The sequence below is a fragment of the Mauremys mutica genome, chromosome 11, assembly GCF_020497125.1.
Source record: "Mauremys mutica isolate MM-2020 ecotype Southern chromosome 11, ASM2049712v1, whole genome shotgun sequence".
Classification (NCBI taxonomy): Eukaryota; Metazoa; Chordata; order Testudines; family Geoemydidae; genus Mauremys; species Mauremys mutica.
Window position 1 is genome coordinate 82449350 of NC_059082.1, and position 21600 is coordinate 82470949.

Sequence of the window (21600 nt, forward strand, 5' to 3'; positions counted from 1 at the left end):
ATTTAAGTTTTCAGGAGCCACTAATACATTTTAACGTTTTTAGAAGGTCTCTTTCTATATGTCTATAATATAGAACTAAACTATTGTTGTATGTAAAGTAAATAAGGTTTTTAAAATGTTAAAAAGCTTCATTTAAAATTAAATTAAAATGTAGCCCCCCCCCCCCAGACCGGTGGCCAGGACTCGGGCAGTGTGAGTGCCACTGAAAATCAGCTCATGTGCTGCCTTCTGCACGCGTGCCATAGGTTGCCTACCCCTGAGATATAAGAATGGACCCAAAGAAAGATGGGTCCTTCACCTCTGAACTTACAGGGAAGTAAGTGGATTCTTACAGGGAAGTAAGTGTACAGATGCAAAGCGAAGATCCCCAGAAACAATCTGGGTACTCAGAAAAGATTTGTGGGAAACTGGCAGTTTATTACATCCCTGCCACCACTTGGAGTTACAAACTGGTTCACCTTTACATCGATTTTACCTTTCACCTCTCAATAACTCATTCAAAAAGCTAATAAATCTTTAGTTAGTTTACTATAGAATTGGGAATCAACGTTGTCTTTGGTGTCAGATCTGGAGTCCCAGTTGATCTGGAGTAAGTGACTGGTCTCTTGGGACTGGAAGCAACCTGACGTGGTGTGATTGTGGGGTTTAAGTGACCTTTTGTCACAAAGTCCTGTTTGTCTGGGTGGCAAGATAGACTGGAGAGTCTAAGGGGACTGTCTGTGACTCCATGGTAAGACTGGGCTAGTGATCCAGGAGTTCACACTTGTTACTGGTATGGTGAAATCTAATGATAGAACATACCACCAGCGTGTGGCATCTGCTCTTGTTTTCTGACAGTCTGCCCTGACTTCAGCACTCACAGTTGTGAGCCACTCCAGACAGCGTGACACTAGGCAATATAGTCATACAGATAATAATAACAGCAATTATTTAATGAAGTCTCATCACAGCCCTGAGTTTTATTACTGCCATTTCACTCAGATTAACAGGCAGTTAGGAAGAGAGGTGCCTATTCAACAGGATTCACCATGCCCCGTCTTTTAGATATAAATTAGATTAAAAAAGATGCATTGTTGGCAAGTTCCCTGCATTCCAAAGTTACAGGCCTTCACTAAGCCCAACTGCTCTAAATTACAGGGTCAGGTAACACTCTGATGGGGGGAAGGGGACAACAATGCAGAAGCGGGAGCCCTCTCGTTATTGCCTCCAAGAAATATGTTCCCTAAGCAATTTTTTCAAACAAAGAGCCCTCAGTTTGCAGCAGTGTGTGTCATGTTACTGAGAGCTCCTGAAATCAAAGCCCTGAGATCTGAGCGGGCAGTGTATGAACTCGTGCGCTAGGTGCATCTATTGGACACTCATTAAACTGCAGAGCTGGTTGAGAAACAAAGACTAAAGCAACCAAAGTTCCACTTGCCTCAATGCAAAAACTGTGATGGGTTAGCTGGCTACTTCTTTCATCGATTCCAAGGCCAGAAGGGACCACTGTGATCATCTAGTCCGACCACCTGCGTAGCACCAGCCAGAGAGCTGCCCCCGAATCATTCCTAGACAGCTAGTTTAGACAAACATCCAGTCTTGATTTCAAATTTGTCAATGATGAAGAATCCACCCAGACCCTTGGGAAACTGTTCAATGATTAATTACTGGACCGTTAAAAGTTTACACATTATTTCCTGTCTGAATTTAGGCTTCAACTTCAAGTCGTTGGATAACGTCATACTTTTCTCCGCTCCCCGGAAGAGCCCATTATTAAATATTTGTTCCCCAGGTAGGTACTTATAGCCTGTAATCAAGTCACTCCCTCCCCCCACTCTCTTTGTTCAGCTAAATAGACTCAAGGAGCTCATTCATGATAAGGCATGTTTTCTAATCTTGTCATCCTTCTCTGAACTCTCTCCAATTTATCAACACCCTTCTCGAATTGTGGGCATCAGAGTTGGACACGGTATTTTAACAGTGGTCACACTAGCACCAAATACAAAACTCAAATAATCTCTCTGCTCCTCCTTGAGATTCCCGTTTATGCATCAAAGGATCGCATGAACCCCTTCTGGCTGCAGCATCGCCCTGGGAGCTCATGTTTGGCTGATTATCCACACACATACACAACCCAAATCTTTTTCAGAGCCACTGCTTCCCAGGATAGATTCTCCCATCCTGTAAGTATGGCCTATGTTCTTTGGTCCTAGATAGATACATTTAGCCATATTAAAATGCATATTGCTTGCTTACACCCAGTTTACCAAGTGATCCTGATCACTCTGTATCAGTGATGTATTCTTCTCATTATTACCACTCTTCCAATTTTTGTGTCATCTGCAAACTTAATCATCACTGCTTGTCCCAAAGTCCTGATCAGGATTCGACACCTTGTTCAATCCAGCAGCTTTATTTAATATTTTTAAAAAGGTGACATGAAACAATTTGCTGCCTGGGAGGGAGCTTAGAGATGCTTTGCTTGGTTGGAAGGTCAGATTGCACCCCAGTGGCAGAACCCCCAGCTGGCTGCAGTCCAGAAAATCCTGGCTAGAAAAGATCTGAAAAGCGACTCGTAAAGAAGTGCCGTTCTAATGGGTTACCAAGTAAAACACCAAAATCAGCAGATGGGCCCAAAAGAGAGTGAACGAAATGGAGAGAAACAAAGGTGGGAGGAATGGGGTGAATTAATGTTTTATAAGTCACTCTATGACAACACGATATTAGTATTCATTGTTAGTTCTATTTTAATATTCATCAGTCATTTTATTGTTGTTAATAAATAACTGACATCAATCCTTTGCACTTCTAGAACTCATTTCATTCAGAGTCTGTGAAGAGCTTTACTTACTCCTCCCATCACCCTTTGTGAGGTTACCCAGTATTATTATCTCTGTTCAGCAAGTGGGAAATTGAAGGCAAAATTCTATCCTGACCTGCACCCCGGAGAACCCACTTAAGTCCATGGGACAAAAGGGAGTTGTAAATAAAGGCAGAATTTGGCTCATAAAGTTTAACTGACCTGCCCAAGGTCACACAGTGAGTCAGTAATAGAGGTGGGACTGGAACCTCGGAGTCCTGATGGCTTATCCACTATGCTACCCACTAGACCACATTCCTTCCCTTGCAGGGAAAAAATCAAAGAGTTTATATTTTTATTTTTTGATTGAATTAAAGTGGCTCCTTTTTCCTCTAGAGGTAAGGTGGGTCTCCTGGCTCCCTTGGAGCTCTGAAGGCCTCTTAATTTCCCCCTTTACACTCCTGGCCACCCTCTAAGTCCCACACTGCACAGACCAGTCGGCACATACTGTTCTTTCGCTGACCAGCAGGAGGCACTCTGGAGTAGAATGAAGCACTTGCTCCCCCAGCCCCCACAAATGGAGAGTTCTGCTACCTCCTCTTCTCCTCCAGGCCTCTCTGTCTAATGCAGCCAGTTTTGTTTTTAAAGTAGTCAGTCGTATTTACATGTCCCCACTCCTGTAAAAAAAAATCCAAGACCAGGAAGTAGAGAGATGATCATATTGGATATTAACTATGCACCACTGAGATCACTTTGGCCTCCAGGCATCCCCTCCCCTGTGTTTAGCTACTGAAATACTGGACTGTAAAGTGTTCTGGGAAAGTCCCCTCTGGCCACCCTGCTTGTCTACCCTACCCAGTTTTGCTGTCAAAACTAATGTCAACACCCAAAAGTCGACACAACAAAAATCACCAAAGGGTGTTCACACTTGCTCCATCTGTCTGCAGATCACATCCGCATTGGGGACATCATCATCGAGAGTGTGAGCAATGCACCATGGGGATGTTTCCCATAGTGCAGTGTTGTGGGAAGGAAGAGCTGATTGCTGCATGAGTTCTCCCACAGCCCCCTCAGCTGCCAAGAGCAGCATCATGAGCAGCTCTGTGAGTTCTCCGTGCTCAGGAATGGCAAAGCAGCACCACAGTCTGTCCCCCTCCCCTGGCAGCAACTGGCTGTGTTCCTAGTGCCAGGCAGAACAGGAGCAGTCCAGTGATTTGCTCTTTGTTCACCAAAGGAAGCAGCACCCAGATACTTTGCCTGACCTTTGAAAGGGGAGGGGCGCATGCCTGCAGGGCAGCAGAGATCAAAACACAGAGCAGAGCGATCAGGCATTGTGGGATACTGGCGGAAGCCAGTTCTGTCCACAAAACAATCAGCAGTGTCTACACTGGTTCTTTGCTGATAATAAAGGGAGGGGAAAAGACAAAAGTCTTTGGTAGGGGTGGAAGTTTTTTGTTGCCAAAACTGGGTATTTTTTGTGACAAAAATCCCATTGTAGTGTGTAGGCTCTTATTATATGGAGATATACCTATCTGAGAGAGCTGGAAGGCACCTTGAAAGGTCATCAAGCCCAGTCCCCTGCCTTCACAGCAGGACCAAGTACTGTCCATGATAGATTTTTGCCCTGATTCCTAAATGGGCATCTCAACGATTGAGCTCACAACCCCAGGTTTAGCAAACCAAGTCTCAAGCCACTGAGCTATCTCTTCCCCACTTGCTATTTTGGTGCCAAAACTTGGTAGTGTACACAAAGCCTAAGCGTAACACTATTCCCTGGACCAAAACCAAAACAAACAACCAAACAAATCCACCCACAGCACCTACATTTAACCAGGAAAGATAGTAACAAGTATATTTCCTCATTAGTGTCAAATAAACTTCCCCACAAAACTGCACCCACATAAACAGGGGATAGGTGAAGACCCCTTTAAACAAAAACAGGCCTAAAGCATATTAGGAATCCAGGTCAGAGCCAACGAAACCAGGAGGTTTAGAATGCTGGTCAAAGATGAGCTTTCAAACCTTTCTGAGGGTGGCACGTTGCCTACTGGAAATGTTACTTTGCATGGTGCTAACTATCTAGTATCAGAGGATAACACTCTACCAGGGAACTTCATGTTGTACAGCAGCTTTCAGACAAATTGCCCCTCCCACAATATTTCACAGCGTTCATAATACAATAGACTTAACCCTACCAGCAGAAGGTCGTTTAGAAACTTGGGCATGGGGGCGGGGAGAGAAAGGTATTTTCAGCAGAGGTAAGAAATGAGCTGGAAGAAGGACAAGATGGAGAAGTACAGGCAGGCTGTTTCCAGATGGTGAGGGTTGCGGAGGAGAAGACTCTCATGCCCAGGGATATGGAGGAGGCTTGTGCTAGACGAGTGAAAGGAGGAGAGGAAAAGAGGACAAGGACCCCCCTAGAATGCTGTTATGTAGCTTCCTGCAGTGATATTCCTCTGAGATCAGCTAGAGACTCTCTTATACAAGACACGGAGGCTGCAGCAATGAGTGTTGTTGCAGGGAAATTACAAACAAGGACTCCATAGAGACTATCCGCTTGCGAGGCAGGTACCGTGGTTGGAGTGAAATACCATTTCCACAGCAATCCAATAAAAGACAGCGCTTCACCCCACGTCAGCTCAGAGGTTCTGTCCGGAGACGAGAGACCTGTAAGCAACATGTGACACTCCTCATCCATCTCAGGATTCAAGCTTCTGTTCCCCTCGTTGGACAAGGCACAATTCTCAGGTCATTACACACCCATCCTTGCAAGGGTTGAAGACACAGTGGCTGACTTTGGAAGTTCACATCTCATGTTTGAAACAGTCTTCACCATTTTAAATAGGTTTCTCCTACCCAGGGTTGGATGAGCCTATCAGTGAGTTTTCTCATTGGCTTCGAGGGGCTTTGGCTCAGGCGCCCAGAGAGGGTGAATGGCTCTGTACTGAGACACTCCGCAGACAGACTTTGTGTTTTCACCTGGTATTTACTGTTGTTTCAGCTGTGCTGAAATGGGAAAAGCGGGGATTTTGCTCATCAGGAAGAACAGGGTTTGTAAACCCTGTTCGAACCAAACCTCCTGGATGTGTGCAGAATTTCCCCCCACTCAGTCCAGCTAGTGTGTCTTTACCTACTGCCACACACGCTAGTGCGGGGATCTCAGTTAGACTTTGCGCAGATCAGTGCACACATTAATTGGTCCTGTCTTGTATTAATGGTTTTTCTGGTGTCCAGCCTAGCTGTGTCCTCTCTTAGCTGATGTCAGGAAGGGCAGTTAGGTGATGGGAAACCCGGACGGAATAGTTCTATAGCATAATGTGCTCCATTTCTGTAGGACTAGCTAAAAGTTTCCTGCAGGGAAACCAAACATATATCTGCTCACCAAATGGGAAGAGTGTACTTAGTGGTTAGAGCAGGGGACTGCAAGTCAGGACATCTGGGTTGCAGTCCCAGCTCTGCTGCTTACTCACTGTGAGGGCGAGTCATTTCAGCTCCGTGCCTCAGTTTCCCCACAGGGGAAACACTTCCCTACTTCTCTGGGGTCGAGGTTTGCATGGGCTAGCTAATTATTTATCCAGCATCATTTATACAACTATTTATACAACACACAACATGGGCTAGCTAACTATTTATACAACACACTTCCCATAATTACGCTGGTTCTACAGATATGGGCACTGAGGGGTGAAGTGACTCCCCAGAGGTCATCAAGTGAGTTAGTAACAGAGCCAGGAAGAGATTAGGAGAGACAACGCGGTATCCACCCAAACAGCTCCTTCCATCTCCCGCCTGACTCACCGGCTCATGCCAAAATGCAACCGCCAGTCCCGAAGAGGCATTGTGATGTCACATCACGCTGTCATCACATTCCACCCTGGGCTGCCACAGCATCCATGGCTAAGGGCTCAGGACTGTGTAGGAGCCACATCAAGTCTATCCAATCAACTCCCGCCCTCTCCATCAGTCCATCATTGTACTGATCCAGTAACAGCCGAGCCCTTGGGCAGGAGTCAGGGAGATTGTTCTGGACAGGCCCGGTACAGCGTATCAACAAATTTAGTGTATTGTTTCCTTTGACTGTAGTATGTGAAGGGGGAAGACAGATACTTATTCCACACTCTGAATAGCAGCGTCAGAGGTGAAAGATTCATCTTGTGGCCTCAGTTTAAAAACCCCCTTTCATGGCACCGCCACAGCAGACCAAGCCTTTAGCACAGGCCAAGCTCCGGAAAAAGAGCCACCTAATGCTGGTGTTTTACTGGAAAAAGAACAGGCAAGGGAAGAAACTGCCCTCTCCTCCCTCGGAGCCTTCTGCATCGTCACCTTCTCCTAGTCCCACTGAGACCATTGCCCCTAGCAGCAGCAGCACCCAGCCCAACGTGCCTGGTGGATGTAAGCTGACAGCACCCCGCAAGAAGAAAGGCAGCCCAGCTTCGTCCAGCTGGCCTGCCCCAGAGGACGGAGCTCTGTCTGGCCTCCTGGGGGGAGCCTCATTTGTTGTGGCTGAGAATAGGTTCAAGAGGAAAGACTGCCCAGTCTGCCAAGACTCCATGGGCAAGAAGAAGAGGGACTCGGGTTCAGCAGGCAGGGTACGGGCAATTGGACGGGGCAGGTCTGGGCAGGACGGAGTAAGGGGTTGGGGAGTTTTCTTGTCACCGCATAGGGATGGTTGAAGGGGGATTGGAAATGGTCCCTGAGGAGTAATTGATGGACGGGGGATCATTTCCCCGACAGGAATGGGTGGGGGAGGTCAGTCTCCCAAGGAAGGGATAATGGGGATGCCGGGGGAAAGGTTGATAAGGGGGGCAGGGATTAGCCCAAAGGAGTGGCTGGTGGGGAGTATGGGTGGTTGGCAATGGAGGACAGGAATTGAAGGCTGGGCCCCACATGGGAAGAAGGTAGCTGTTCCATATCCAGAGAGAGAATGCCATGCTTCTATAGATGTTCCGTGTCTGTAATATTCAAAAGAGGCCGCTTCCATGAGAGTCACTGCTAATGTGGGAAGCGTGAACTACCTATATAGCAATTGCATAGCTAGAAGTCACACCCCGCTAACTTCAAGAATGGCTGACGACCGATGCAAATCCTTCTGAGAGCGTGTATGACCGCCAAACCCCTCCCCACCAAACGGCCACTCACCTTTTTCTTTACTTCCCACCCCCATTCCCTTCACTTTCCTCCTCCATTCCTGGGACATTTCACATTTGTCCTCAAAAACTGCCAGATTAATTTCACTTTATTTGCAGACCCTTGCAGGGGCTCTTAGCTTTATAGATGACCCAGCTAAGGCTGAGCTACAAACCCTGTGATCGTTAACCATCCTTGTACATACAGTTTGCAGGCTCCACATTCACTCCTGGTCAACATTTCCTCCTCTATTCTGGGGAAAAAAATTCTTGTGGTCCTAGTTCTAACCCTCCAAACAAACTCATCTACCCAATGCATTTTAATGAGGCTTCTAAGTACTGGAAGTATTTTTCTTTGTCTTCAGAGTCCCCATTAAGAGCTTTGGAATGTTAGGACATGTCTACACTACAGCATCACAGATCCAATGCAGCAGCTGTAGCACTGTAGTGCAGATATTTCCTACACTGATGGAAGGGGGTTTTCCATCAAGAAAGGGAGTCTACCCCCTGGAGAGGCAATAGCTAGGTCAATGGCAAAATTCTTCCACCATCCTAGCTGCACCTACAGTGGGGGTGAGGTCAACCTAATTATGTCACATAAGGTGTGTGATTTTTTTTTCCACAGCCCTGAGCGATGTAGCTAAGTTGACCTAAATTTTAGGTATAGACCAGGCCTGTGGGTCTCTCATAAATCCATATTGTTTTGGAGTTTAAATGTCTTTGTTTGTTCCCTTAAATATGGTACTAGACCAGGGGTTCTCAAACTTTTGTATTGGTGACCCCTTTCACACAGCAAGCCTCTGAGTGTGACATCCCCTACCCCCATATAAATTAAAAACATTTTTTATATTTCACAGTATTATAAATGCTGGAAGTGAAGCGGGGTTTGGAGGTGGAGGCTGACAGCTCTCAGTAATAACCTTGTGACCCCTTGAGTGGTCACGACCCCCAGTTTGAGAACCCCTGTGCTAGACTAAACAAGCGGATTTAAATACAAGCTGAGTGGAAAGAGCTGTTCTATCACAGTCTTAATGCGCTTGCAAATCCTTTGGCTTTCCTGACCCCAGGTTAAGAAGAAAGTACAACCTTCAAATTGTCCACTCAATACGGAAGAACTGGGGCGAAACACATGGGCTTTCCTTCACACCATGGCAGCATATTACCCGGATCATCCCAGCAACACCCAGCAACATGAGATGGCTCAGTTCATGGATTTATTGAGCAAGTTTTATCCTTGTGTAAAGTGTGCAAAAAATCTAAGGAAAAGGTGAGTCCTTGTGGAATAAGGTCTAGTCTGCTCGCAAACATGCATCTGTTTAACTAAGCCAGGGGTAGGCAACCTATGGCATGCGTGCCAAAGGCGGCACCCAAGCTGATTTTCAGTGGCACTCACACTGCCCGGGTCCTGGCCACAGGTCCGGGAGGCTCTGCATTTTAATTTAATTTTAAATTAAGCTTCTTAAACATTTTAAAAACCTTATTTACTTTACATGCAACAATAGTTTAGTTATATATTATAGATGTATAGAAAGAAATACATTAAAATGTATTATCGGCTTGCGAAACCTTAAATGAGAGTGAATAAATGAAGACTCGGCACCCCACTTCTGAAAGGTTGCCGACCCCTGAACTAAACCAATGCTAGACTTTAATTGGATATTCTTATTTAAGTTTAGTTTAAACCTGTTCTTGCACTGGTTTACATTTAAATTGGTTTAAAAAATCACACCTTACATTAAACCAGTGCAACCCTGCATATAGAGAAGCATAAAAACAATCTACATGCAGGAAGCTGGCTTCAAGCGCTGGTCTCTGTTAATGCGGGATGTAAATCAGCCTATTTCCCAGGGGTGCAGATGCCTTTTCATCATCCCCAAATGATATATTCTGTGTTTAAATGCATCATAAGACATATCACGAGTAACACACAACTCCTGAGACAGCGCAGGCTCTGTGGTGGGGAATCCTTTGCTCCCAGGAGCTAATAGACCTGAGAGCACTCCTCCGCAGCAATGGTGTTTTCAGTGCTTTTGAATGGGTTCCAGTTTATCACAATCTGTGAGAACCTGTTACAGACACTGTGGATACAGTCAGCCTGTGTCATGCTGGGGAAACAGTGACTTTCAGCTTCCAAAAACAACCTCTACCCAGCAAGTAAAATAATCAGTTCCACAAGCTTAACCAGCAGAAAGCAGGTAAACATTTGAGCAAGCCTGGTATGTATTCCTTCCTTTAGAGGGCAGTGTTACACCTACTGTAAACTGGAGCCTATTCATTACACACAATGGGAATTGTATTATATTACTATTGTTATTATGATTACGGTAGCACTCAAAATGTGCTCTCTAACTACAGATGAAGGCCTAGTTCTTGCCGGACAAATGTATGAAACCAACAAGCAGAGGGCGGGGGGTTGTATTGGAGACACAGATACTGATTTTGAAAAAACGAATTACAAGAGCCCAAAATACACAACATCAGCTGAATGTTATTAAATCTGCCAACAGGTTTTCTCCTGTAAGAAGCTGATCACTGGGAATATTTTAAAGTATTAGCGAGCCCCGCCCAAGAATGTGATGGTTTTTGTAGAGGCAAAACAGTTCGGACAGGGGCATCCAAACTTTGCCTAGCTTGGGTAGCATCAATAACTTGCTACGAGCCTGAAGGGCTATAAAATGGAACAGACTGCAGACACTTCATCATTAATGAGAGTTATCAGCTATTAAGATATGAACTATAGAGGATACAAGAATCTGCATGGTGTGTTTCACCTTGATGAGTTGAGGTTGCTCAGAGCAAGATGGAGCATGGGACCTATATTTTCTATAAGAACAATGTTTGTATTGAAGATGGGGGTGGCCTCTGGCCACCTCTATAAACTCTGCAAGCACTTTAGTGACTCCTTGTTTGGAAAGTGAAATCAGTGATTCTGGACTGGAGTAAGTAGTGTTTTGATTCTTTTCCACCTCTGCAGCTTAAGCATAAAAAAGCCGGACACCAGCAACAGGAAAAAGCTATCCCAGTGGATGTGCCTGCTTCATAATGATGTGAACAAGATGTTGGGCAAACCAGAGTTTGACTGCTCCCAGATGGATGAACGCTGGCGAGAGGGATGGAAGGATGGTTCTTGTGTCTAGTTTATGGAGACGCCATTGGAAATAAGACTGATGTTATTATGATTTAAATACAATAAAGAACTGAACCTGGTGCAATATAATTAAAAACAATACAAGTAAACATATGTGTACATGTGTCTGAAATGTCTATTTTCTCAAGAATCTTCCTATTTTCACCTGCAACTCAGGGGAAGAACCCAGTGGTAAGCAATTATTTAGCTGCTAAGACTAGGACTTTAGGCCTGTCATGGGAACACGGTCACAAGTCATGACAGAAATTGTGACAAGTTTTATCATATCAAGCCTTTAAATATTCCATAAGTCCACTGATGTCAACATGTTAATAAATGTTTAGAGAAGCATGATCTTAAGTTGTGTTTTCCATCTTTTTGTTTCCTTTACTCAGAGATGCCAGCATCTCAGACCAATTAATGGGGACTGGAATAATGAAATCACCTTTAGCCTCAATTAAGTTTTTGAGAACATGGGGGACTGTAACATTTTTGTTTAAAAACTTAAACATGGGTCTCTCCCTGCTAACTACAAACATGGATTTACATGGTTATCCTGTATTGTACATGCTCAAAACAGTTGTATTTTCTAAACCAAGCAAAGGCACAAAGCCTCAGTGAGCATCACATCCAAACCAAATTTCAAACGTCAACCATTTTGGGTAGCCCTGTCTAAAACTTAGATAACCAGAATTTTGTAAATGAGAACATTTTATGTTTTTCACCCATGGCAAGAAATGGATGCAAGGATGTTATTTAAAGTCAGTCTTTACTGCTCAGGTTCTAACTAAAGACAAATCTGCGTAGGCTCCTGCGGATTCTTTTATCCTATTTGACGAAGTGGGTATTCACCCACGAAAGCTCATCCTCCAAAACGTCTGTTAGTCTATACGGTGCCACAGGACTCTTTGTCGCTTTTTACAGATCCAGACTAACACAGCTCTGATACGATCCTATTTCAGTTTCACGGCTGCTCTAGGGTGGGCCAAGGCCAGCGGAAGGGGGCACAGAAGGGAGAAACCCCCAAGATAATTGTTTCTCTTTTTTCTTTTTTGTTTCCTTCACCTCTTCCTCCCTCCTCCACCATCCCTCACTCAGAGGCATCTCGCCCGCCTGCCAGGCCGCCTCCCCTGCCCAAGGCTAGCAGTTGTAGCGGGGCTGAAGAATGCCACCCGGCCCAACATGCATTGCGGTTCCAAGATGGCGGCGCCCAGTGAGCGTAGAGGAAACCCGGCTTCTGGCGCGTCTGCCGGCCCCGGCGCTTTCCCCTTCCCCCTGCCCGGCGCCGGGGCGGAGGAGCAGCCCAGGAAGAAGCCGTGCCGGGCCTGCACGGATTTCAGGAGCTGGATCCGGGAGCAACGGAAGCAGACGGCCTCGCAGAGCGGGGTTAGTGAGGGGGCGGCCCGGGAGCAGCGCGGGAGGGGCTGGGAGGAGAGAGGAGCCCCAGCGATCCCCATTCCCCTCCCGCCGCGAGGGGGAGGATGGTTCCCTTCACGAGTTCCCCACCCCCTGTAATGTGCCCCCTGGGAATGACCCCCTCCAGAATCCCCCTAGAGTGACCAGATGTCCCGATTTTATAGGGACTGGCCTGATTTGAGGGTCTTTTTCTTATACAGGCGCCTATTATCTCCCCACCCCCTGTCCTGATTTTTCACCCTTGCTGTCTGGTCACACTAAATCCCCCTCTCCCTACAGGCAACAGTTGTTAGGGGAGTACGAATGATCCACCTTTCCCCCTCACTCAGTGCTGGAGGGGGGCACATGAGTGAGACACACACTTCCCCAGGAGTCCCCTTACAGGATAGTATGAATGAGAACCCCCACCCCGCCAGCACAGCCCTTCACAGGCTATAGTTGATGGGGATAGGAATGAGACACCCTCTCAGCACTCCCTTTCACAGGCAATAGTTGATGGAGATAGGAATGAGACACCCTCTCAGCACTCCCTTTCACAGGCAATAGTTGATGGGGGGATATGAATGAGACACCCCCCCCCCAAAAACAAACAAAAACAAACTTGTCTTCACCGGCAATGGTTAATGGGGGAGTACAAATGAGAACTTCTCCCCATGCTGCCCCCCAGCACAGTCCTTCACTGGCAGTGGTTAACGGGGGAGTACAAATGAGACACCCCCCAAAACTCTTCTTCACAGGCTATGGTTGATGGGGTAGGAATGAGACACCCCCCACCTAGAACCTCCCCTTCACAGGCATGGTTGATGGACAGAAGGAGTATGAGACTATAGGCAAGTCACTTAACCTCCTTGTGCTCCTATCAGCAAAAAGGGGAGTAATCATATTTGTCCACCTCATTTAAAAGGAGGTTTAATTAGCTAATATCGGTATGGGCCTTGAATTGAAGGTGCGCTAGAAACACAAAGCATATGGGGTTAGTGTAAGGTATGTTCATTTTTTATCCCGAGTACTAATGTGCACATATAACCCTCTTATTTTTCTGACCCAGGAAGCATATGTTGAAGAGGAGAAGGAGAAGCCTCCAGATTGTCCTCTAGACAGAGAAGAACTTGGGAGAAACACATGGTCTTTCCTTCACACTATGGCAGCATATTACCCAGATCACCCAAGCAATTCCCAGCAGCAAGATATGACACAGTTCATTAACTTATTTTCTAAGTTTTTCCCTTGTGAAGAATGTGCAGAAGATCTGAGGGAAAGGTGAGTTTTTTAAAAATATATCTACAGGTAAGAGATCAACCTAAAGTGTTGGACTCTAATGGTCTGGTTTGCAGATCAACTTTTCCAGTAGTTGGTATCTTTATGCCTATTCTGTATTGTATTTTGTGTTGCGAAAATGTAGTTTTATGATTGAATAAATCATAAACAAGGACACAGGATATATACATTCAGAGGACAAACACTCTACTGCTGTCAGACAGCACAGTAGCTCCAAGAACTAATGAAAGGAGTTTTGTTTGTTTGCTGGTTCGAACCTGGCTCATAAGAACGGCCACACAGGGTCAGGCCAAAGGTCCATCTAGCCCAGTGTCTTGTCTTCCAACATTGGCCAATGCCAGGTGCCCCAGAGAGAATTAACAGAACAGGGAATCATCAAGTGATCCATCCCCTGTCACTCATTCCCAGCTCACTACCCAAACTCTGCTCACTATACAAAATGTTCTTCTGACCCCCAAAGGGCAGCCACATTGCCAGGTCAATATTAGGTTGGCTCTTACCCAAAATACCACACTGCCAGCCAATCCTTTAGTGTTTAAAACTAAAGGTTTATTATAAAGAAAAAAGAATAAGAGAGTTGTTAAATGGTAAAGCAATTAGGTACATACATGAGACTACAAAGTCTATCTGTTAGGTTCTTAGCAGTGTTGGTGAGTTCACTGGCTTGAAAGTCCCTCTGGAACACATCCACAGCTTGGATGGGTCATTCAGTCCTTTGTTCAGAGCTTCATTTGTAGAAAAGTTACTCCAGAGATAAGAAGCAGGAACGAAGACAAAATGGAGAAGATGCAGCTACTTTTTATATTCTTTTGCCATGTGGCCTTTACTTCCTTTGTCCCAAACACAAGCTTCAAACACATGGCATGGAAAAGCCTTGGAGTTCTGTCCACAGACAGGCATGCCCTTACATGTCTTGCTGACTCATAAGGTGTATCCCCAGGCTCCTTTCCATGGCTTCATTGTACCACCGATGACAGGGTAGGCAGTGCTGATGCCAATCTGTCCAGGGGTGTCACCCAGAAACACAGCACAAGTTTTGAAATACGGATATACCATACATATCTATAATTTACAATAAAAAGATGATACAAACATATAAGCAAGATTAACTTACTTGGCCAATCATAACATTTTAACAGATACCATGTGTCATATCTGGTCAGATTCCTTGCAATTTTATAATATTGCTATTAACAATATTATAAAGTGGCCATATATTCCATACAGCGTCACGCAAAGATAAGAATCTCTGGTATCAAATCAGTATCCTAGGAAAAGTGAACTGCATGAAGAAGTTTATAGAAGTGTTTGCGTGCTTCTTTCAAAAGGTGACTAAAGATTCAGTACAGAGCTTCATATTTGGTACGTGGACTTGTCTTTTACCAGAGCAAACAGATCTTAAAAAGCTACTCCAGTAATGATATTTTTACTGCTGTGGAGGGGTACCAATTTATACGATTAGCAGATGCACAGTGCAGATCCTATGGTTGCTAGCCAGCCTGTGTCACATTGAGGAAATAGAATCAATGATTTTGAATTTCCAAAAAGAAGCCTTGCCTTAGTGACTGAAAGAATCAGCTTACGCTAGCTCAGGCAGTAGGAGTGGCTGAATACAATACATGAGGTGGGCTGATGTATATTCTGTCTGCTAGAGGGTGGAGCTTCATCTTCTGTACACCCAAGCCAATTCATTACCCACAAATGGAATTATCTAGTGCAAAAAAAGATAGTTTTGTATTTGAGAGCTCATTAGTGACTAAAACACCTTGATGGAGCCCAACATAGAAAAGATGCTCATTATTATTTACTTAATTTGCCAAGAGATTGTCTCAGATCAAATTATTTATGAGCCTGAATACTTTTGCCATGGATAAACTGTTTTGATTGGCATCTAATTTTTTCCCAACCAAGGATGTGACTGATAAGGAGCTTCAGGAGTGCACCTAACTCACATGCATCCAAGCCAATTGCAGCCTTTAATGTGGAGGTGCAGCCTGCAATGAATACAGATCTCGGTATGCTAGCCTTTGTGGTCTCTGTGAGACATCTCAAAATAGAGGATGAGGGAGCCTCTGACCATCTGTGGGCCACACACTTGCTTTGGCGAGTGAAATCAGTGCCTCTAAAGTAGTAAACAGCGTTTGATTCCTCTTCCCTCTGCAGATTACGCACAAATCAGCCTGATGCCAGAAGCAGGAATAATTTATCCCAGTGGTTATGCCTGCTTCATAATGACATCAACAGGAAGCTGGGGAAGTCTGAATTCGACTGCTCCCGGGTGGATGAACGCTGGCGGGATGGTTGGAAAGATGGTTCCTGTGATTAATCAGTAGAGACTCTACAGGAAGTCAGACCAATTCTAGTATAATAAGAATCATCCCTGATGTGAACTCAGTACAAGGAGCTGCAGCTCAATAGTTTGTATGTGTGGCTGACATGACTTGTGAAAATAAATGTGTCTCCTGCTCTAAAAGGCAACTCAGAAATCTCATCCCAACAGAATATTGTTTTAGGGGGTAACTAATATATGGTCGGTCATGTAGCTGCTGGGACTGGAATCATACATGTACCACAGGAAGTGCTAGAAACTTGCAAAACTCTGTCACTGGGACAGTTCACAGTAAGGAAAAGTCTCTCAATTTCTACAGTTCTAGGGGCACCTCGTGACTGCTGTTCCTTTCACTTTTTACATAGTCCTAGCCTCCTCCTCTTCTACATTTTTGTTTATCTGCAAACATTGCCTTCAAGTTTTAGGCAGTGACTTTCTTCCTCTGTGTCACTTCAGCCTGTTCTGCTGGTCTTACAACTGCCAGCCCCACTACAAATCCATAAGTCTGCTCCATTCTGTGCCTACCATGTCATCCTTGATCTCTTCTTCCAAAGTCTATGAGCTGTTGTCTGTTAATGCTATTTAACCATTAATTCACCTGCCGCCCACTTACTTGCTAAAAGGCCTCAAGGCAGGTAGATTTTATTTAAACTTTAAAAATCATGGAATCCAGATCTCTCATTCCAGCCATGATAAATATCCTCATTTTGTGTGTTCCTTTGTCTAATCTTTCAAGAAGGCATTGCAGGAAGAAAAAAGAAGCACAAAAACCTCAAGTAGAACAAATGGCACACATTAATTAGCTGAATTTTAAACATTGTGATTTGATTGCTAATTGTTTGGGCTCATTGGGAGCATGATGTAAGAATTCCCATGGAACCACCTGCTTTTAACGTATATATTTATTTTTAATCTCTGCTGTGAACTTCTGTTGTTTGTAGAAGTGGTTGCAATGATGCGTGAGAGTGTGTGATCTGGTTGTAATGAAGCCAACTCAGATGAGTTTTACATCTAAGAGTGTGTTCTGAAATCCTTGATAGATAATCACAGACTGGACTGGTCTGTATGCTTCTAAGGTGAAATTCTCTCTTGGGCAGGCCCTCTGCTCTAAGTTCTGTGCAGCATTTGAATCCTATTTGTCTTGTGTTAGTTCTAAATAATACCTAGGCCCGCCCTGCATTGTGGACTTAAAGTGGTGCATGGTGTGAAATTCACCCCTAGGAACTGGTCAAGTTCCATACTGTGTATTGGGCCGCTAGGTCTGCACTCTTTGCGTGTGTGTGGCGGGGTGTGTGTGAGAGAGAATTTCAGATGAACGTGAAATAAAAACAGCTTGTTTAAAATACTTTAGTTGCTTTGCTGGACTTTGTCTATGTAGACAAATTTAAATGGTTAGAATTATTGCAAGATTATTAAAGATATAGCATGCAGTCTTTTTTTCCTTAAATTTGTAAGGATTTCTGGGTATCAAATGGTCACGTGACATTGTGTGAAATGTGACTGTATCTTCTGGGTCTCTATTTTCTGCTCATGTTTTAAAACTATTTGGGGGGTTTTGGTGAACATCCTAAATGTGTTGTCTCCTGAGCTACTTCAGCATAAGCAGTGATTTATGGAAGTAGATTGGGGGTGGCATGGAAACTGTAATGGGTGGTATCTCTGTAAATGAGCAGGGCACTAATACCTTCTATTAGCAAACATCTGACCCTGAGACTATGGTACCAAGGGCTCCTTGGAGAACATGTGAACAATCAAAGCTTTGAGAAAGTGTTCAGATGATTTGACCCTCTGTTACCCTTTCAAGCCAGACCTGTTAAAACAATACCATACTGTGGTTTTTTCCCAAGCTAGTTGCATTCAGCAGGCGGTGTATTTTATCTCACTGTCTGCAATATTGCTCCTATGTGTAACCTTTCATTCTAATTCAACTGCAGCTTGATTTCATATCATTTTTATGTTTCAACTGAATTGGGACTTCAGGACATGGTTCAGGTTATTAAAAAAAACTCATTAAAAGTGTCTCGGTGTATGTTTAGCTTCTTGGAACCAATACATTCCAAATATCTCACCCTCAGAATCAAATATTTACAATAGTGTGAAATTCATACCTGTGCAGAGGATCAGCACAAGGCCTATGCACCACTAACATCCCTCTGCAGACCTCAAAACAGTGCTTAATTCAATATCCTCAGTTAACATCTGCCTGTTGCATTCGCTCATCAGCAGATTCTGGCTACTTGTTTGTTAATAGGGCAGATTGTAACTGCGCTGAGTGGTTAGCTGGTAACAATAGCAAAAGTTAGTGTTCTCTTTTTTCTCTTATATTTACACTTTCCATGACTGCTTTGATTTGTCATGTATTTCTCAGGCCTAATTTCATATCTGTGCTTTTGCTTCATGGTTTTCCCCCCTCATTGAAGGTCACATGTAACATTTTGATCTTATTTGTGCAATTTCTTTAGGATGTTTATAGTCATGTAGGGAGGGGAAAAGTATGAGTTTTTAACGCATATGATGAATGTAGTTCTAAGAATCAGTATTCCTATAGGACAAATTATTTCACCTCTGATTTCTCCACTCCATGGGGCTTTATGAAGAGAACAGATTATAGAATATCAGGGTTGGAAGGCACCTCAGGAGGTATCTAGTCCAACCCCTGCCTCAAAGCAGGACTAATCCCTAGATTTTTGGCCCCAAATCCCTCAAGGATTGAACTCCCAACCCTGGGTTTAGCAGGCTAATGCTCAAATCACTGAGCTATCCCTCCCTCCTGGCCTGTGTTTGTATCCCCATCTGAGAAACACTAAATGGAATTAAACCTACTCCATAGGTTATTAGAAGGCATCGTTAATGCCACTAAAGTGCTGTGATTCCCTTCAGTGAAAGGGGCCATAGACATGAAGTTATTCTGTAGGCAAGGTTCTTGCCTGTCAATTTTTGCCCTAATTTGGCTAAGGGCGAAGTCCCTGCTACTCTCATTGACTCAGTGGAAGACAAATTGTGGATTCAGCACACCCTCTCAGGATCAGACCTGTAACTGCACCACAGAACAACTGAAGTGTGGCAGAACTCAAGCAGACAGGTGTCCAGAGTTTTGTGGCTAGTAGCCCATGTAAAGGGGATATTCATCTTAACTACATGCAAGTTGCCTGGCCTCAAGTTCCCCTGTGCTGCCGCCAGAATGAGGGAAGCTGCAGCCCCAACAGGACTTCCCATTATGCGATGAACTAGGGTGAGGAGAGGCAGGTGCTCCTTAATGATCACCTGGGGTATAATTCCAACACTGCTCCTTGCAGCATTTAGCATCACAAATAATGTGCTGCTCTCACTGGCCAATTTGCTTTCACAATGGTGGTGGGGCTTGCAGAACAGAGATCAGGGAGCAACAAGGGAATCATCTGACTCACGAATAAGGCAGCTCTACCTCCCGTTGCTGGCAAGGAATCTGTGGGGATGCTGACTGAAGCTTTGGGAGGGATAATGTCTAAGATTTTCCCAAGGATTAACTGTTTCTGTGCAGGGTATTGGGTGTAAATATTCTCCTTTACAAGTCCAACTAGAGCACTGGGGATAGTTCTACCCATTGATATTTTTACCCTTTAAACCTGTCAGCGAATGTAAGGAATCTCCTCTTCCCTGCTGCTATTTCATGATATCCGTCTTATGTTGGCTGCTGCAGACAGGGACTATGCTCTGTACTTTTTTTAAAAAAATAATTACTGCTCGTTTCCTAGTCCTACAAGCCTCTTTTGCCTACAGCACAGGGGATGGCAATGCAAGCTCCCCCTCCACTGTGCATTGATGGAATGGCAGCACAAGCGCTGTCTCCATGGATATCCAATACCCAGCACTTCTCTGGAGACTGCCTGCAAGGTAGTTGTGATGTGGGCAGTAACCACTGGGAATGAAAACACTGACTCATTCATGTCGATCACCAAGCAGCTAACAGGTTCAGGGTTGTTGCTTGCTACCAACGTAGGTCAAATTTGAACCAATGCTCATATTCTATTACTAATCCCTTGAGCCATCAACTTCATTTTTATGATTCCTCTTAAAGTTTCCAGTAACAACGATAACCAGCAGCACCAGTATTTTATCTGCCTGGCTTTGAAACTGTTCTCCCTGCCTTGGGCATGTGATAATCTTGGTCTATCAGTGCTTAGTGAATCAGAAGCTTCTACAGCACCAAGAGTCCTCATGGGTACGCTGCGTGAAAGACTTCTCCAGTGGAAAACCTTGCAACCTGAGTGGCAGTGATTAGATCAGGGCCCGGTAGGCAGGACTCCTGGGTTCTGTTCTTGACACTCTCTCGCTGCGGAAGAGTTCTTTTGCATTTCAACCAAGTAGCCACTGGAGGGCAACAGAGCATAGATTTCCTTGACTTCCCCATTTCTTTCTCATGCCTTTAGATCACAGCAGAAACTGTCCAAGCCGCCCCTGGGTTTCTTTCTGCCTGTTACTTGTCCCCTTTCTGTGAAAATTGGGAAATTCCCTCCCACCAGTTACTCTTCAAACCAATGGCATGTTGATTTTAACTCTGGTTCTGTGGTTACCTGCCATGTGCACTGCTCTTTTCATCGTTCCCTTTTATGGAGAGAAGTGAGAGAGGGGGAACTCCCCTGCCTGTCGCTGAAATCTGCACTCAGCACCATAGGCAAACACCGGCCAGCATCCAGACAGTATGTCCAGCGTGCTTTCTACCTGGTGTTCCTCGTAGTTATTCCCAGTATGTTGAAGAACCCAGCCACTGCTCCCAAGCATATGGCAGATAAGGAAATGGAAAAGCCACTTTAAAAGCATTTGCCTCATCTGCTCATTTTATAATCATTTTCTCAGCTAAAGGATTTTTCTGGGGTGTGTTTATTTTTTGCTGCATTGCAAATGGTGCTAGATTCTGTAAAGACAACTAGAAATAATAATAGCTCTTAGCATCCATTCTCAAACTGCTTTACCCATGGGGAAACGGAGGCAGAGAGTGGTGAGGTGACTGGCCCAAGGTCACTCAACAGGCTATTGGCAGTGTTAGGAATGGAGCCCAGGTCTCTTGAGTCCTGTCCAGTGCTTTAGCAACCCTGACACACTACCTAGATACTCCCTGCCCCAAGGAATTTACAGACTAAATAAATGTTGGCATTAATGGTCCCTACCTTGTGTGTTGTGTCAGCTCCTCCCACCGCTGGGGGAAGGGCTACCCTGTTTCTTCCTCCTTTTGGTGGCCAGCTGCCCGAGAGCAGCTTTAAGTTATGGTCTGTTTCACAGCTCCTTCACCCAATGGCAGAGGCTGCAGAGGAGATCAGCTGAATCAGCATGTTTCCAGTTAGTGCCTCCTACCTTTTCCTGAAGACAGCCTAGCCCAGGGCTGAACTGGGCCCCTGTGCTGCAACCAGGATCTCATCTGAACAATAAGAGTCATTGATCAACTCACTGTTTTGTTGTCTCTGCACCAGCGGACAGTGCTGAGGTCTCAACAAGAACAAGGAAGTTCATTATTATTTTAAATCTATATTTATATAGCAGTAGCACCTAGAGACCTCAAACAAGCCAG

At 44.8% G+C, this 21600-nt stretch overlaps 2 protein-coding genes across 2 annotated transcripts; both read left to right on the forward strand.

Moving 5' to 3' along the window:
- The first annotated feature begins 6653 nt into the window (after positions 1 to 6653).
- LOC123344452 (FAD-linked sulfhydryl oxidase ALR-like) lies at positions 6654 to 11131 on the forward strand. The gene is made up of 3 exons (XM_044980689.1): positions 6654 to 7368; positions 8973 to 9172; positions 10880 to 11131. The coding sequence occupies exons 1-3, from the start codon at positions 6961 to 6963 to the stop codon at positions 11040 to 11042; spliced, it is 771 nt and encodes a 256-aa protein (XP_044836624.1). The 5' UTR covers positions 6654 to 6960; the 3' UTR covers positions 11043 to 11131.
- A 1083-nt stretch (positions 11132 to 12214) lies between these two features.
- LOC123343734 (FAD-linked sulfhydryl oxidase ALR-like) lies at positions 12215 to 18067 on the forward strand. Its single transcript, XM_044979026.1, has 3 exons — positions 12215 to 12418; positions 13497 to 13708; positions 15890 to 18067. The coding sequence occupies exons 1-3, from the start codon at positions 12215 to 12217 to the stop codon at positions 16050 to 16052; spliced, it is 579 nt and encodes a 192-aa protein (XP_044834961.1). The 3' UTR covers positions 16053 to 18067.
- The last annotated feature ends 3533 nt before the right edge of the window (positions 18068 to 21600 follow it).

Excerpts from the sequence above, each read along its gene's own strand:
- LOC123344452 (XM_044980689.1), top strand. The coding sequence starts at position 6,961 with ATGGCACCGCCACAGCAGACCAAGCCTTTAGCACAGGCCAAGCTCCGG. Across the intron at positions 7,369-8,972 it reads ACTCGGGTTCAGCAGGCAGG|GTTAAGAAGAAAGTACAACC; the intron begins GTACGGGCAATT and ends TCCTGACCCCAG. Across the intron at positions 9,173-10,879 it reads GCAAAAAATCTAAGGAAAAG|CTTAAGCATAAAAAAGCCGG; the intron begins GTGAGTCCTTGT and ends CCACCTCTGCAG.
- LOC123343734 (XM_044979026.1), top strand. The coding sequence starts at position 12,215 with ATGCATTGCGGTTCCAAGATGGCGGCGCCCAGTGAGCGTAGAGGAAAC. Across the intron at positions 12,419-13,496 it reads AGACGGCCTCGCAGAGCGGG|GAAGCATATGTTGAAGAGGA; the intron begins GTTAGTGAGGGG and ends TTTCTGACCCAG. Across the intron at positions 13,709-15,889 it reads GCAGAAGATCTGAGGGAAAG|ATTACGCACAAATCAGCCTG; the intron begins GTGAGTTTTTTA and ends TTCCCTCTGCAG.